This window comes from Acanthaster planci, linkage group LG12, assembly GCF_054643075.1.
Source record: "Acanthaster planci isolate LZ-2023a linkage group LG12, COTS_SCS, whole genome shotgun sequence".
In the NCBI taxonomy this organism is placed as follows: Eukaryota; Metazoa; Echinodermata; class Asteroidea; order Valvatida; family Acanthasteridae; genus Acanthaster; species Acanthaster planci.
Window position 1 is genome coordinate 180,850 of NC_141788.1, and position 16,450 is coordinate 197,299.

The window sequence follows — 16,450 nt, forward strand, 5'->3', positions numbered from 1 at the left end:
ATGTCTGTGAATCATCACTGCTGTTTACCACAGATGTAACAACTTTGCCAATTCACTGCCTTTCAATGAACTTAAGGTATAAATTTGTCTGACAGAACAGGGATTTTACAACTTCCAATGACAGATATCCAACCTAGGTGTCCTTCCTTGATATTGATAACTTCTGTGTGCAATGCACTGTGGTGGGTAGTGTATCCTTGTTTGGATGGAAGTGTTGTATAACACAGTAGCAAGTCTAAGTATCTTAGTACCAAACAGGAAGTTATTCCATGGACACTGTGTCGGCTTACGAGCCAGTCATACAATGATTAATAAGAAGTACATGGGTGATATCATATAAATCAGTCATGTTCCAATGAAAACCAGAAGACACGTGTTCGTGTTTATTCATCTCATTTTATTCATTTCCTTTTTAGAATGAGTTTTATACTGTCTGATCGCTTTTCTTTTTTTGAATTCTACATTTTAGCTTTTCGTGTGCCAAGAAAATTATGTACATGTAAAACCTTCGGGATCCTAATTTGGCCACTTTGACAAAGTTCTTATTTCAGTTCGATATTTTGCAGTTAAATGCAATAATTTTCACACTAAACTAGATTCATCGTGCAAAAATGCTTATAAATAATTAGCAAATCCAACAAAAAGCCTAACTAATTTTTAGTATTTTCCACACTATACAAAATCTTCATTGAAGTTAGTGTCACACACCTTTGGTTCATAGTCTGGCTGCGGACAATAGAACGGTGGAGCAGGTAAGTAGAATTCTTCCGGAACCAGAGTGTTGAACCCCGCAACCAATGAGAGACAGCGATCCATCAGGTTGTGTAGCAACCATGGTGTAGGGTCTAAATCAGCAATGGTTGCAGCAGTGAGCATGTCAGTCAGTGAACGACTGAGTTGTTCTTGCATGATTCGATCTTCCTCATTGAGTGAGCCTAATAAGAATATGAAAATCAGAATATTCAAATTCCTTGTAAGATCACAAATGAATAACTCTGTAGCAGTGTTGAAGTCGAGACCATCACAAGACCAGACACAAGACCATACACAAGACCAGTCACTACTCACAAGTATAAACAGGGTGAACAATGACAAAGGAATGCTTTCGTTGCAATTGATTTGAATTGTTTGTGACATGAATTCAGACTGGAGGTCTTTTTTGGTCTTGCGTGATCTTGTGAAGGTCTTCAGCGGTCTGGACTACAACAATGCAGTCTTGTAACTGTCAACATTATGTCCATGTATCAATTTTATTCCATATTAACTGTCAACATGATGTCCATGTATCAATTTTATTCCATATTAACTGTCAACTTTATGTCCATGTATCAATTTTATTCCATATTAACTGTAAACATGATGTCCATGTATCAATTTTATTCCATATTAACTGTAAACATTACGTCCATGTATCAATTTTATTCCATATTAACTGTAAACATTACGTCCATGTATCAATTTTATCCCATATTAACTGTAAACATTATGTCCATGTATCAATTTTATCCCATATTAACTGTAAACATTATGTCCATGTATCAATTTTATTCCATATTAACTGTAAACATGATGTCCATGTATCAATTTTATTCCATATTAACTGTAAACATTACGTCCATGTATCAATTTTATTCCATATTAACTGTAAACATTACGTCCATGTATCAATTTTATCCCATATTAACTGTAAACATTATGTCCATGTATCAATTTTATCCCATATTAACTGTAAACATTATGTCCATGTATCAATTTTATTCCATATTAACTGTAAACATTACGTCCATGTATCAATTTTATTCCATATTAACTGTTAACATTATGTCCATGTATCAATTTTATTCCATATTAACTGTCAACATGATGTCCATGTATCAATTTTATTCCATATTAACTGTCAACATTATGTCCATGTATCAATTTTATTCCATATTAACTGTCAACATTATGTCCATGTATCAATTTTATTCCATATTAACCGTCAACATTACGTCCATGTATCAATTTTATTCCATATTAACTGTAAACATTATGGACATGTATCAATTTTATTCCATATTAACTGTTACGGCCACCATAACTGTAGAAACATACAAACAACTGTAAATATCTTAACAACAGCCTCTTAGAATTTCTGCATGGTAAGTCAATGTCTATACTTACACATGGAAGAACTGCGTCTCATCCCACTGGAAACAGTCAGCGAGTGACTGCCTCTCTGATCTTTCTCATTAAATGAGGAATTTCTCTTGACTGAACTTCCTCCCCCTGCAGAAGGAGGAGTCAGAGGTGTCTGGAGGATGACACTAATGCCTTCCTTGACAATAACCAGAGGGGTGAGCTTCTCAGGAAGGCACAGCGGCTGAAATGAACTGTGAAATTAAGGGTGAACAATATTCTTATTCATAACATTTCAGAAACACATGCTACACTTTGTGTTCTTATCGAATGATCAGTTAAGCTTAACAAACTGACCAAAGGCAGTTGTCATTTGACCAACTACAGACAGAGAGCTTCAGAACTAGGTAATAAGTCAGTTAAGTTCTTTGAGGAATATTCTTTGTCTATTCAATGTCCATCCTATCTTTGCAGTGAATTCTTTGAGGCAAAGAAAAGGAACAAACTTTGATGACTTTGTATATGGAATACAAACCAAAACTAATCTTTTCATCTGACCTTGCATCCTTTTTGGATGCTTTCTCCAATTCCATTTGTTGGTTGGTCATTACTGACAGCATGAGGGCGTTCTTCCAATCACCAAGTTCTCGCGCTAACCATACAGCTTCAGGTAAGAGACCACAAACTAGCAGCAAAGCCACAGCGGTATCTGCTGTCCAAATCTCTGAAAGTTGCTGCTGTCGAACACTGCTGGAGATTTTTTCATGGTAGATTGGTAATGTTCTACTTGACTCTGAAATCAGAATACAACAAAGTAAGGTATCAAGACCAAGTCATATGTCATTTTCACAAAAAAAACCACCAACAGCCAAATGTCACCATGGCGCATCGTAGTGAGGAGTGAATAATGAAATATGTATAACTACAAGTACAGTAGAATTCAAACTTGTCATGCTTCAGTGATTGAAGACACAATAGCAGACAAAGAAGACATCAATGGTGAAATACACAACTCAAAAAAGTTTAGGACCACTTTTTAGTTTGTGTATATTTTTTTATATGAGATATTTTACTACTGAAAATGTACATTTGATTTTTCAAACATTTTTCAAGTTTTCTATTCCACAACATCTAAACAAACAAAAAATGAAAGAACTAGACCCCACTCATTACTTGGAAAAATTACAAGTTAAGAAAGACCCCATTCAGTACTTGGAAAAAGAACTAGACCCCACTCATTACTTGGAAAAATTACAAGTTAAGAAAGACCCCATTCAGTACTTGGAAAAATTACAAGTTAAGAAAAACGTGGTCCTTTACTGTTTTTTAGTAGTATAAACAGTTATACAGTAGGCAAAGGTTAGAGTTATCTATGTACTCACCAGTGTCCAATGGTTGCAGATGGAGCGGAGGTAATGGTTTAGCGGCACAAGGTGGATAGACAAAAAGGCAATGATTGGTAAAGTAGAGGGACATAAACCGTGCCAATGTTTGAACTACCTCCCTCTGGACTGGATCTGGAACACAAGGAAGCTGTGGGTGTTCCTACAGATAATGGAGAGAGCAGATGCAGGGGGATGTATTTAACTTTTAGTAGTTTTGTTAAGAACTTTTTTCTATCTTCTAAAAGCCAACTCTTTGAACTAAACAACTTGATCTGTCCTAGAGGTCCTAGATTAAGAACTAAAGGCTGGGCCCTGAGTTAAAGATAATTTAAATCTAACAGGCAGATTTCAATGAATTTAAAAGCTTAGATCAACGCCAAAACCTGGCTGCACTACTTATTCAATTAAAATGCACAAACAAACCAATACATGTACATGTATATGTATTCAACTAACATTTGAGCAAGAAAAAAAGACACATTTCTTTCTTGAAATCTCTACAATGTTATTATTTCTCTGCCCTACGCTTTGAGTTTACACAGGAAGCTGCACAAAGACAAGTCAATTCATCAATATCACCTCTCTATCCTCTTGGTCCAAGCCCAGAAATGATGCCTTGGTCTTCATCAATCTATTCAATCTTCTCTCAATCTTCTTCTGACACCATCCATGTTCTTGAGTCTTGACTACGTAACACTCAATCAGAGAATCAATAAGGCACAAGGCAGCTACAAGGTTGTATTGCTCTAAATGAGTATAGAGGATTGCCAGGAGGGAGTAAGAGAGAAGAGTGGAAGAGCCAGAGGTGGGAAACAGGGGTCTGCAAAGGAAAAAATAGATGCTGAATCAGTCATGCCCCCCTAAAAAATGTAAAAATGAAACTATGGAAGGAGCATGAAAGAACTGGAAGAGCTAGATTTAAACTGCATCTTAAATGAACTCCTGCTGACTGCATCATGGCTTATTTTTCAGATTGAAAACAATATCCAATGTCACAGATTTTACAAAAGTAAAAGAAAAACAATCTACAGATAGATGTGTCACTGACCGTTGCTTCAATGCCAAATCACTTGATGTCTGAAAGTAGTGGTTGCTAGGCAACTCCACACTACCATTACTGTGAAACTCTTTAGTCTGGTAGACTATCTCATGCCAGCAGGTCACAGCCTCCTCCGGATAGCCCTGTAGGTAATACTGACATCCTGTGGTCAAGGACAACAGATAGTGAGCTACAGATTAACTGTTTTACAGGTACCAATGGCTACTGTATTCCATCTTGGGAAAACACCTTGATGTGTTCTCTTATCTCTATCAGTTCCTAGTAAATTAAAGAAAAGTTCCTAATACTTACACTTTATCCTGCCTCTCACTGTTTAAGGATTGCTCAATTTATTTCATGCTAACCTTTAAGAAAATCAGCATCAATTTGCCTTTTCCATTCATCACTGAGGGAGACAGAGACATCACAGCCCAACTGCTTTAGTTTCATCTGTGCTCCACATAACAGCAGCAGTACCCTCCGTACACCCCTGCTGTGGTGAGTGGAAGAGTCCTGCACAAGTTTCTGGTATCTACCAACCAGATGTCCATGAAGGAGCTTCCATGTTTGGATCAACCTGAGGGGTGGCACGGCAGAATAAAGTACAAATGAAAATTCTACCATCAACGTAAGGAATGTTATCCACAAATATACAGCAGCAGAAATTCCCTCTGATGAAAAGAACTACAGGTAGCATACTAACATCCACATGAATATTGGAAAACGAGAACATTTTGAACGGAAATTATTATCAAAACAGTCTATCTTTTTAGGCATTGGCCGGGTAAACAGAGAGTCTTTCAGTAGAACATGTGGTTTGTTGTTCGTTAGTGTCTTTATTAATTCCCATATAAGGACTCTTATCATTGTCAGCAATCCACTGACATCAGGTAAGGACGTAGTAAGAGAGAATCTAATACCCTAGAAACCACAGATGACTAACAAGCATTGTTAAAGAGGTAAAGGCTTGACATCACAGCTAAGCCAAAGGACATCCTGTGACATCACAACATGCTACCACTTGTTACTGGACACACAACCATATTCATTGAAATGCATAGTGAATGGGTCATTCGTGATTGGCATATTCATTGAGCACGGGAGAGGAAATACTTGTTTCTCAACAGATTTTGACTCAAAGTCTGCCTTTATCAAATGTTACTTTGTGCAAGAAATCTGACTGAAATGCAAAAAAAATTCAACACTATGTCACACATGTAAATAATTGTGAATTCCTTGCAATCCAGCAAATCATAGGCCCATGTGAAAGTAGCACCAAGCTCTTCAATGTTGAATGCATACAATTCTTCAAATATCTCCATAGATGATAATGCACTGGGCTTCAGTTGTTCAAAGAGCTACTTACTTAGCAATAAGTTAGAATCCCTAGACAAATTCATATATTGTTACATTTTCTCTTGCTCAATTTTTACTTCCCCTCTGTTTGCATTTGTATGTCCCTACTTTGGGAGTTCAGTTTATGCTCAGGACAAATTGAATGTAGCCAAACACTAGCATTTTTTTAATAAATAAAGTGTTTTTTCAATAAACTTTAAAAGCCTTACAGAATGATACTGGTACTTCATTAGAAAAAATGAATAAGAAATGTGGGGTACTTTTCAACAAAGCAAGTATTTTCTAAAAATGTCATTTAAAGGGAAACCACACTTTTTTCTGTCCAGTAAACCTTGGCCAAATGTATACATGTACTACTGAGGGTGTAGTACACTTCCAGCCAATAGTAGGCCCTGTTTAATAAGCATTTCAACCAATAGCAAGTACTCTTTCATGTACTTCCTTTGAATAAATCCTAGTCACTGTTACAGTCAGTCAAACTACAAGTACTCATCAAACCAAAGCATTTCATTACTACGACGTGATCACTTAGATCTTGTTTGTTGGAATTTTTCTGAAGTTGTACAACAAAACAAGAAATTTGGCCTAACTCATCAGCACCAAACTTTGCTTTCCTTGGACTTCCTACTCAACACTTGTTACCATTAACACTGGACATCAAGCTGCTGACCACCAAAGTCAAACTGAACTATTGTTGAGTTTATTTGCTGATCTGATAAAGTTCAGTAGGTAATTTACAACCAGGGCATTCTGGTTGGCTGGATATAGATGTACAATACCATAGGGTCAGCTCCAGGCTTCACAGATAGTACAAACATTGTGCATGTATTGTTGCAACCTATGGCACTATGACATCAGATCTTAATCCCTAGGTCTGCATGGATTCACAGGCCATTGAGCTAACTGATGACTGAGAGAACTTAAAGAACTCTGAAGTGGATGACAAAGGAGATCTTTGATGGGAACACAGGACTAGTAAACCACGAGCTATCTCAGATCACTTACTTATCACTGCACTGCTCGTGCATAAGATGTAAACCTACATGTAAATGCTGTCATCAATTTTTGTCTCAAACTGAGTTCTGTCTATGGATGCAACGAATTTCATGACACTGGAATTCTCTTTTCTTGACTGATCCTCATCAGCCAGGACATCTTCTGGATGTGTGAAGGTTAAGTTAGTATACAAAAACTCAAGCTTCCAGTTTCTGGTAAGTTTCCATTATGCTCTATGAGTTACAGTAGTTATATTGTTCCTTCAATGTTTGCTTCAAAATGGCTTTATCAGTTTTGACACTTTTGAACAGGGTCCAATTCCACGGCGCTGCTTACCGTAAGCGAAAAATTGGTGTTTACAGTAGCAAAAAGTTCTGTGCTAACGCCGAACGTACTTCATGGGTTAGCAAGGAATTTTGGCTTGTGCACATGTGTACATCCAGTAACTAAGGATTCTCTGCTTAAAGGGTTAGCGCACAATTTTTCTGCTTGCGCACTTAGCACAGAATGGAGATCATAAGTGCCGAATTCTGCGGTAAGCAGCGCCATAACATTGGGCCCAGCTCAGTGATCCCTTCAGGAATTTTTATCAGAATTAGGAAGCCTTTTTCTTGGAATTTATCTCCTTTAAAATTTACAGCTTTCAAACCATTATTACTTTCTAGATTTTTTCCAATTTGATGTTATACATATCTTAAAGGAAAGCAAGTTAAACTTCACAGCAGATGAACCTACAAAGACTGACATCTACATTACATGTAAATTATCAATAAACCAAATTTAAATACATGTATGCATATACATCCACATGTATGTCTTTGCAACTTATCTAATGTTATTCCAAGAAAAACCAATGTTTTTATGAGCAACTGGTAAATTGAGAATATCTCAAATTAAAAATGCAATCTTTGATAACACACAAAAAGATATGGCACACAAAAGAAAATTTTCAAGCATTTTCATTAACAGCAACGTGATATTTCTAGTACAAAACTTTTCAGTTGCTTTTTATTTTATTGTGCTTTCAATTCCTACAGATCCTTTGGGCCGTAACAGCAAGCGTTATGGATATCCAGAGACCCCAGCTTTCGGCAGTTTTCCTCATCTTTTCTCTCTCCATCTTTATCCGATCAACAAATTCTGTCCAGCTTACTGTCACACCGACTCGCAGGAACGTTCTGATTGGTGACCGAGCAGACTTTCTTTGTTCTTACACTCCCGACCCAGGATTCTCCTGTGATGACACTTTTGTCTTTTGGGGGAAAAAAGGTGGTGATAACATTGCAAACATGACCTATGTCATCGATTCATCAAAATATGGCATCAGATGGCAGTCAAGAGTGAACAATGAAGGTTTCTTACGATGCTTGTATACACTAATAATTAAAGACATCACTTCCTCTGATGGTGGTCAATACAGTTGTGCATTGATCCGCCCACAATCTGGTCGATTCTTCATATCTCAAGCTTTAGTCAAGCTTCAACCAGTCATTCCCCCACCTGATGTCTATCCTGTATGCAAAACATCAGTCATTGCAGGTCAGTCACTTACCCATGGCATGATGTTGGTCTGTGAATCTCTTATTGGTCAGCCTCCAGTGACTTTAGAATGGTTTAGTGGAGATTATCAACTACCAGCTGAGCTCCATAAACTCAACAACAACAAATTACTTCACCTTGAGACCACTATGACCTCAGTGGATATGGACCAAATATACGACCCTGTTATCATGTGTGTAATGACACTACCTGACCCCATTGATGAGATCAGAACCTGTTCTATTAACACCACCACAACCGTCATCGTTCAGTCTGCAAGCACTGACCAGTCATGTGTACAAATGTACACGTTTTTCTGTCATGTGACCAGTAATATTCCATTTGAGATTAACTGGCATCTAAACGATCAGTTGATTGAGCCAGAGGATCTCAAAGACCGTTTCTTTGTTGAGACTGAGGCACAAGCACTTCACATTCGCAACGTCACTGCCCAAGATAATAAAAGTGTAGTAACTTGCCATGTTGCTACCATGTTTGGCAACTTCAGTGGAGCAGCTGTCATGGAAATTGACACATTGGACCCTGGCAGGAAGAAACTTATGACTGACAGCCTCATGGCTTTAATTTTGGGTTTAATTGTTGGAAGTTTTTTTCTACTTGTTGCCATTAATATCATCATTTGGTACAAGTGTAGAAGATGTTTAGTATCCAACAGCTCAGTAAAGGAATCTTCCATGCAAGAAAGTACCCCATTTAATCTAGTATCCCAATCTGAATCAAAGCAAGGAAAAGTGGAAGTTGTAACTGAGACTGGCTTCCGATCAGACAGCCATTATCTTGACATGAGCATAACAGTCAAGAAAGCTGCTGCTACCAACAATGCCCACTATTCTCCAATGAAAAGCCTTGACAAGTCAAACGATGATGATTACATGGTAGCATCAAATGACAATGATGACACACATGTATCTGACAATGAATACATGATGAGCTCAAAATCTGACGATCCAGACACCTATGTGTACAGCTCTACTGATGACCTCAGCAAAATCAAAGGGAAAAACAACCCTAAACCAGCCATTAAATCGAAGCCAAGTAAGCTTCAAGAAGAAACTGACATCCACTCTCCAGAGGCATCTGGCACAGAACACCACTCAAAGGAGAAGATCAGCAAAAGGGTAAATGAACAGCAGATTTCACCACCAGCTCTAAGCGATAATGATGACACAAATGATTACGAAGTTCTTGCAAAGGATAATAGCTCAAACAAACCAAAACTAACTAAAATTACCTCTGACGTCAACCTGATTAAAACTTCCCCGACTTCTGCCAAATCATCCCCCAAATTAACACGAAATTTTTCAGCTCCTCTTCTGTCACAGGAGCAACCAGAATATGCTGTCCCTAATGATACATGTGATATGATGGTGAGAAGCACCAAAGAAGCCCCTGTATACGACATTCCAAAAGATAATAATAGCCCAAAGACAAATAACATCCATCAGAGAATCAACAACTTTGAAAAGGCCACTGGAAAATCCTCCTCTCCTCTGTTCAAGAAAGGAATGCTACCTCCAGTGGCTCAGAAGAAACCCAATCGTCATTCAGACCCACCAAGCTCTTCTGACAGTGAGCAAAGTCTAAAGAAAAGAGCTGCCAGGATATCATTGCCTCAAGATGATTCCACAAACCAGTATCTTGTTCCTAGTGTATCACAGCAAAATTTGGACAAAATAAATGTCAAGACACCACCTGTAAAGGAAAGTAAATCTCCTCTCCTTAAGAAGGTTAAGAACCCATTCAAAACAAAGAACAATAATAAAGACGTTTACCAATGCCTAGATCGACAGAGTATGGACATTGAGAAACCTGATTATCAGTTGTTATTAGGTATAAGGAAAGTTGACGATACCGGCCTTTATGAAAATGTTTCAAATGAGGCAGCTGTTTAAATCAAAGCCAAGAACAGGTTATCTGAAGTATATCAAACAACATTTTACTTCTTGTAGATGAAATTGGAATTGGCAGCAAGGCTCAAGGTCTCACTGCCAAGCTCTTCCCACTTCCGGGGAACTTTTCAAAATCCTTGTCATACAACGAGAATACCCAGGCTTTAAGAACCACATTCCAACTTGACACCAATAATTCTACGCATCTGAAAGAAACATACGGGCGTAATTTGACGGGAGAGTTTGTCTGTATGTTTGTTTTCTTTTTCTGTTTATTATTTTAATTTTGGTATGTTTTCTTGTTGCTTACATTTTTAGTATTTAGTCTCTAAATATAATGTATATAAGCATTTTCACTTTGACGTATGTTGTTCTCTAAACAATGAAGGTAATGCGAGATAGGCTGGTCCTTGCTCCATGAACAAGTGTGTATTAACTACATGTAGCTGTGAACGTAATTTAACTTATTGTGTAACAGACGCACTTAATTTTATTTTGTATTTGAAAAATTTTATTCTTAAAGTGTTAATCAACAAAGCTCACCCACAAATTCTGGCTTTTATCAGCCAGTGCAACATCACATCATATGGGCTACACTGTTTTTACTGGTACGATTTTACCATGCACTCCCCCACCCCCTAAATATTTGTGGCAAATTAGTGAACAGCAATTCAAACACAAGGGCAGATACAGGACCACATTTTCAAGGGGGGGTCAAACTTCTCTTTTTGGGGGGACAAAATAATTTGAATTTTTTCCTATTACATGTATCTTTTTATGGCATTTCTGTGGGGTGAGGTTTTTAGGGGGACGGGGGTTGACACTTTTAAAGGGACATGAAATAGACCATCATTTTTTCAAACAAAACACTTTGGCTCTTTTTTGGGGGTGGGGTCTGACCCTGTTTCCCCCTCCCTTTCCCTGATCTGCCATTACCCATATGTACATGTAAAATGTACCATACATGTACATACCGGTAGTAACTAAAGTTCCGAGCCATGTGTATGCCCTCACACTCCCTTATTTTGCAGTTTTCGACATGTAACAAATTTGGCATGTTTGGGTAAGCTCTCCGAGAAAAAGTCTGAAATGTTACAGGTGACTTGTTGATTAATTTTTAATATGATAAAGGTGTATTATCAACATTGGATTTTGTTTGTAAGTTACATAAATATACATGGACAAAGCATTTCAGAATCTGTGGGCGCAACATTATAAATCCAACACCATCTTCTTCAACTTACGGTGCAGAAGAAGACTATACAACAACACTTTTAACAGTCTGTGAGTCCTTTACAGTGAAGAATGTAACTGTCTAAACTTGTTTGCTTTCTCATACGAATGTGCTACATGTAATTACCGTATATTTTGTGTCTCCACAAACAAGTAGCACAAGTATGTACATATTTATAAAGGTACGTGTACACTTGGAAGTTAAAAGATTAAACTTTAACACTGAAAAAGACACTGAGTTAAACAGATTTTTTGTATTGTTAATCAAGTGCAGTCTTCAGAAAAAAAATGGTGGAATGATAGTTTTATTACTTGTACAAAAACCCAACTACGGGTAGTGAGTCACAGGTGTCCCTCTACCAGTTTTAGTGCTTACAGCAAAGTTATCTCATTTGAACAGGTTGTTTCCACCATATTTTTAAAACCAACAGATAGCATAAACTTCATTATGCAACGATTCAAATCTCAAGATCATGATGACTTAAAATGTGCTCTAAAGTAAATTATGCTACCGGCATAAACACTACTGACCTAAACACTACTGACCAACACTCTATTGACATGAAGTTACAGGGTATTCTGATAAGACACTCTTAAACCAATCAGATCTAATAAAACCATTTCATGCAAACTTATGGCATGAATGGTCCTTCAAAATCACCACTCTGCTGGTCAATGTGGTGACTTGCAAGTGGCTTGCCAATCCAACAAAGGTCCAAGCTTCAATCCGGTCCACCAATCTGTTATCACCATTTCCTTAACCACAGGATGGAGTTACCTTGAGTTCCTGATAACATGACATTTGGCCCACCTACTTTATCCAACAATATTAGTAGGGACCATAAGATATGGTAAGCATATGGGGTGCGTATGTGGCTATAAAATACTGGGTGGTTAAATAGTGACTTTGCATGGTCATATGATCCCACACACTGCAAGCAATGTGCATTTCCGTCAATGTAATGAATGTACGATGTACATGTACAGTATACAAGAACAATGTCATGACTAAACAAAATCTTGAAATGGCGATCTAACTATCCAATTTTTCCGAGCACTAAGAACTCTGCTACGCAGATAAGGGTTACATGGGTGAGAAAATGTACATTCATTGTCCAACCTGGATGGCCAGTAATTGCATCCACTTCAAGTCAAAGTCAAGGCATTACACGGAGGTACATGTAAACTAATGGCTTTCTTTGCCCTTAAACCCTAACCCCCTAGGGGGTGTGTAAAATCGTATCAAAATTGGAGAATTTGGGAGTGTTAGGGTTAAGTTTAAAACTGGGAAACACACAAATAGAAAACAATTGAGACCATACAAGCAAAATGAAGTCCAGACTCATGTCTGGCTTGGAGAGTGGTTCGTTTCAAATCTTGATATGAGCTATACTTTTCTGGTTCCAGATTGTTGACTCCAAGTTGACCACAATAATAGACAGTGGTTCCCAAAACACAGACAGCACTGCCCCAAAACAGCAATTCTGTGGCCCATGGCTAAAATCTTTCTTTTTTTAATTTACAGAAAGTGCATTTGCTGTGTCAATGTTCTCATGATTCTCTATGTACATGTACAGGGATGACACACATCCATAGAAAAGAGCAAAATGTTTGTATCGGATATTGTCTAAGGTTAAGAGTTCATCACCCAGATGTTTATTCCTACACCAGTCAATAGATTATAAAGGTAAACATACAATCAATGTCAGTCTATGCTTACAGATTATCAAGTCACAATTACATGTACAGTAGGCTGACTCCAGGCGACTTGTTCTTGTACGTTCATGAACAGCTCACTTCGTTGTTCATGGGTCGGCCATTTGATCTCCAGGAACATACAACTACATTGTACATGTAATTACTGCTGATAAATATTGGCAAACAAAATCCAACATGGCAAATGGCGGCATCCATGTACATTCTTCAAGGTTTAATGTTTGGATAACTGGGCTGAATTCTTTTGTATTTAGAAGGGAACATTCATTTCTGCGTTACGGAAAATTATTGATGTTAATTTGCAAAAATCCCAGTCTGCAGCTTTGTAAGACATCGATATACATGTAGCTGCAGCTGTTCAAAAGCCAAAATCTCACAAGTTTTTCCATATGTTCGTGCAACACCCTGACAAGGAGGTGGTGGGTGATCTTTTTCCAAAAACAGTGTTCTTGGGTCTCATTCCTACCATTCAAGTGCAAAAGCAACAAACCTGTGTCAAGAGCGGACTGCCCAAACTGGACCTCGGATAATTGGATGGATTTGTGTCATCAAAGTTTTTTTTTAAACTGCACGGTTCATTTGTAAAGATCTAGAATTTTTTGCACTTGCATTTACCAAGAAAGTTCTCAGTTTAGCAGTTAGTGTTTTGTTGGAGTGGATTGGATTGGTGGAATACGAGCTCAGTGGAATTGGTGATGCTACATGTATGTTACATGTCCAAACCAATGGGCACAGAGCTTATTCTCAATGGTTTTAATTATAGAATGCTGTGGACAAGATGTTACAAATCAAGAAAGCTGAAAATGAATGCAAGATTCAACTTTTCTTCTTTTGGCAGGGGAGGGGAAGGGAAAGGAGGGGTGGAGGACAGTGCTGTTGGCAAGGGCATTGCTGGATTGAGAAAAGGAACTTAGTGGGTGATAGGTCTGGAAACTGATTACCAAGAAACACGATTAGTCATTCAGATACTCTAACCTTTTAGCAGGTGAGTGTCTGACTACAATGCCTGGATGTCCCACTTCCCTTCTTTGCTCCCTCCACTCACGACTTCCTCTTGGTTGCTCTGGCCTCGTGGTCACTAATGTCACCTGATGATCTATGTCCATAGTTCCCCTAATCCTGGAGCTCTCCTGACACATGAGGGAGCCCTCTACAATATCTGCTTGATGGTAAGGATGCAGGTGGAATCCATACGTTGGTTGCTGAACTTTTGTCAAGCTGTAGACATTGCTCAAAAGTTTCTCACAGTACTGCAGAATACTGACGCAAGACCGAGGAGCAGTGGTCAAGTTATGGTGCCCACTATGCTTCAAGATGGCTCGTACAGTACCCCTGATGAGCTTATAGGTAGCAGTGAGTCCATGATGCCTGGCTATGTCCCAGTGCAGAACAGAAGTGGAAGCTTTAAAGACAATAAGGATATCATACAGTACTGATACATATCTCTGCTCCCTACTGTTGAAGTTGTATCGGATTGTCTGTAACATGACAGTGAACAGTTTGACAAGTGTTTGAGCTGTATATTGAAGTAAGTCTTCCAGTTTACAGCTCCACTCTCCTGTATGAGACACAGCTAGTCCCCACGCACTTAACAATGCCCTCTGTGCCCTACTAACGATCACCGCTACTCCATCACTTCCCATCAGTGACATTTCTCGAGTTCCTTGCATTTCATTGGGATCACTATACACAAACTGTCCTTCTTCCACATGACTGAAGCGACCAGCATAATCAGCAAAGTCACTGCCTGCTGTGCTAAGCAAGCCATCCCTTGTCAGGGTTGAAGTCTGTTGTCCAGTGTTACTCAAAACAGCAACAGCTCTTTGAGACAAGTGTGTTACCAGACCATCACTGCCATTCATAGTCTTCTTAAGCTGTAATGAGGACAAACTCCTCAATCGCTTGCCTTCCAAACCTTGTCTCTCAAGGAGCAGATTAACTGCTGTCCTGCCTTCACTAAGAAAGTCTCGCACCACACAAGTACAGGACAAATCACTAGGCAGCTCTATGACAGTGACCAAGTAACCATCAGAGAGCATCAGAAGGGGCAAGGATGGGTGTGTAGCCAAAGAGTACCTCTGTCGTTTCTCATCAGCTTCTGATCTCAGTGAGCTTGTTGGTGACAGATTTTCTTGCCTTGTCTTACCAGTAAATGATGAACTTCTGTGTTTGGCAGATGGGCTATCAAGAAAACAAAAGGCAAAATTTTTATAAATTATTGTCAATATCGTATGTAACCCCCAGAAGTTCCTGAAGAGTACGAAATAAAAATGCTGAAGCCAATCAGATATTAAATGTTATTTTTGAACTATACAATCAATAAGATATGCCCCCAGTTGATAAGATAAAGCTGAACTTTCCATCAACACTTGATTTATGTCTTTACCGGTAAAATATTGAAGTTAAAAAAAAATGTCCATTTTTAATGACCTCTCACTTTTTGCCAATATATTTTGAAACCAAGAAAAAGTAAGTTAACCACTTGATGCCAGATGACATGCAAACACACATACTTTTCCTTATTTGTACCCGGGAGGACGTGTACACTCATTTAAAAATTCTTTTTCTCATTTTCGTGGTAGGCGTACACATGTATTAACGTGTTATGCTTAGTTGGGTCGAAGTACAATTGCAAGGTTGAAAAAATTGTGGGTGAAAAAACCAGCCCCAGCAGTTTTTTTGGGTAGGAAAATCTGGTTAACTGGTTAATTTGACTTGGAATAAACACAATGCAAAGAGTAGACTTACATGAAAGTGACAAGAGGATGGAATGGTAGAAAGAATGCAGGTTCATGCTCAATGGAACAACCTGAGCTCTGAATTAAAACAGCTTCACCAAGACGCGATAGTATCGTCAAACAACCCTGCTTGGTAATACAGGCTAGGAATAAATCATTTGGAGTCCAGGCTAAATCCGCTAACCAATAGGATCTGGGTATTAAACAATAATCAAATCAGATTACTTTCATTATTACAATCAAGGCAACAAACCTGTTTTCCAAGGAACGTATTCCAGCATGCTTACTTTCTAACAATTAATAATTTCACAAACAAAGCTGTTTTGGAAAATGTATGTATATGCAATGGCCTTTAATGCAAAAAGCACCTCTAACAGTGTTGCCTAGACACATGGACAAGAGGAAGACACTTGCTTTGAA

The 16,450-nt window shown here is 38.3% G+C and overlaps 1 protein-coding gene across 1 annotated transcript in view; it reads right to left on the bottom strand.

Moving 5' to 3' along the window:
• The window catches only part of LOC110985791 (uncharacterized), a 45,302-nt gene that overhangs the window by 23,613 nt on the left and 5,239 nt on the right, over positions 1 to 16,450 (bottom strand). The window contains exons 7-15 of the mRNA XM_087144278.1: positions 16,041 to 16,223; positions 14,268 to 15,473; positions 4,908 to 5,119; positions 4,552 to 4,705; positions 4,083 to 4,323; positions 3,501 to 3,663; positions 2,677 to 2,911; positions 2,164 to 2,372; positions 709 to 935 (exon numbers count right to left, since the gene is read on the bottom strand). Of these exons, the coding sequence (XP_087000404.1) occupies positions 709 to 935; positions 2,164 to 2,372; positions 2,677 to 2,911; positions 3,501 to 3,663; positions 4,083 to 4,323; positions 4,552 to 4,705; positions 4,908 to 5,119; positions 14,268 to 15,473; positions 16,041 to 16,223 (2,830 nt within the window). The remainder of the gene's footprint in view (positions 1 to 708; positions 936 to 2,163; positions 2,373 to 2,676; positions 2,912 to 3,500; positions 3,664 to 4,082; positions 4,324 to 4,551; positions 4,706 to 4,907; positions 5,120 to 14,267; positions 15,474 to 16,040; positions 16,224 to 16,450) is intronic.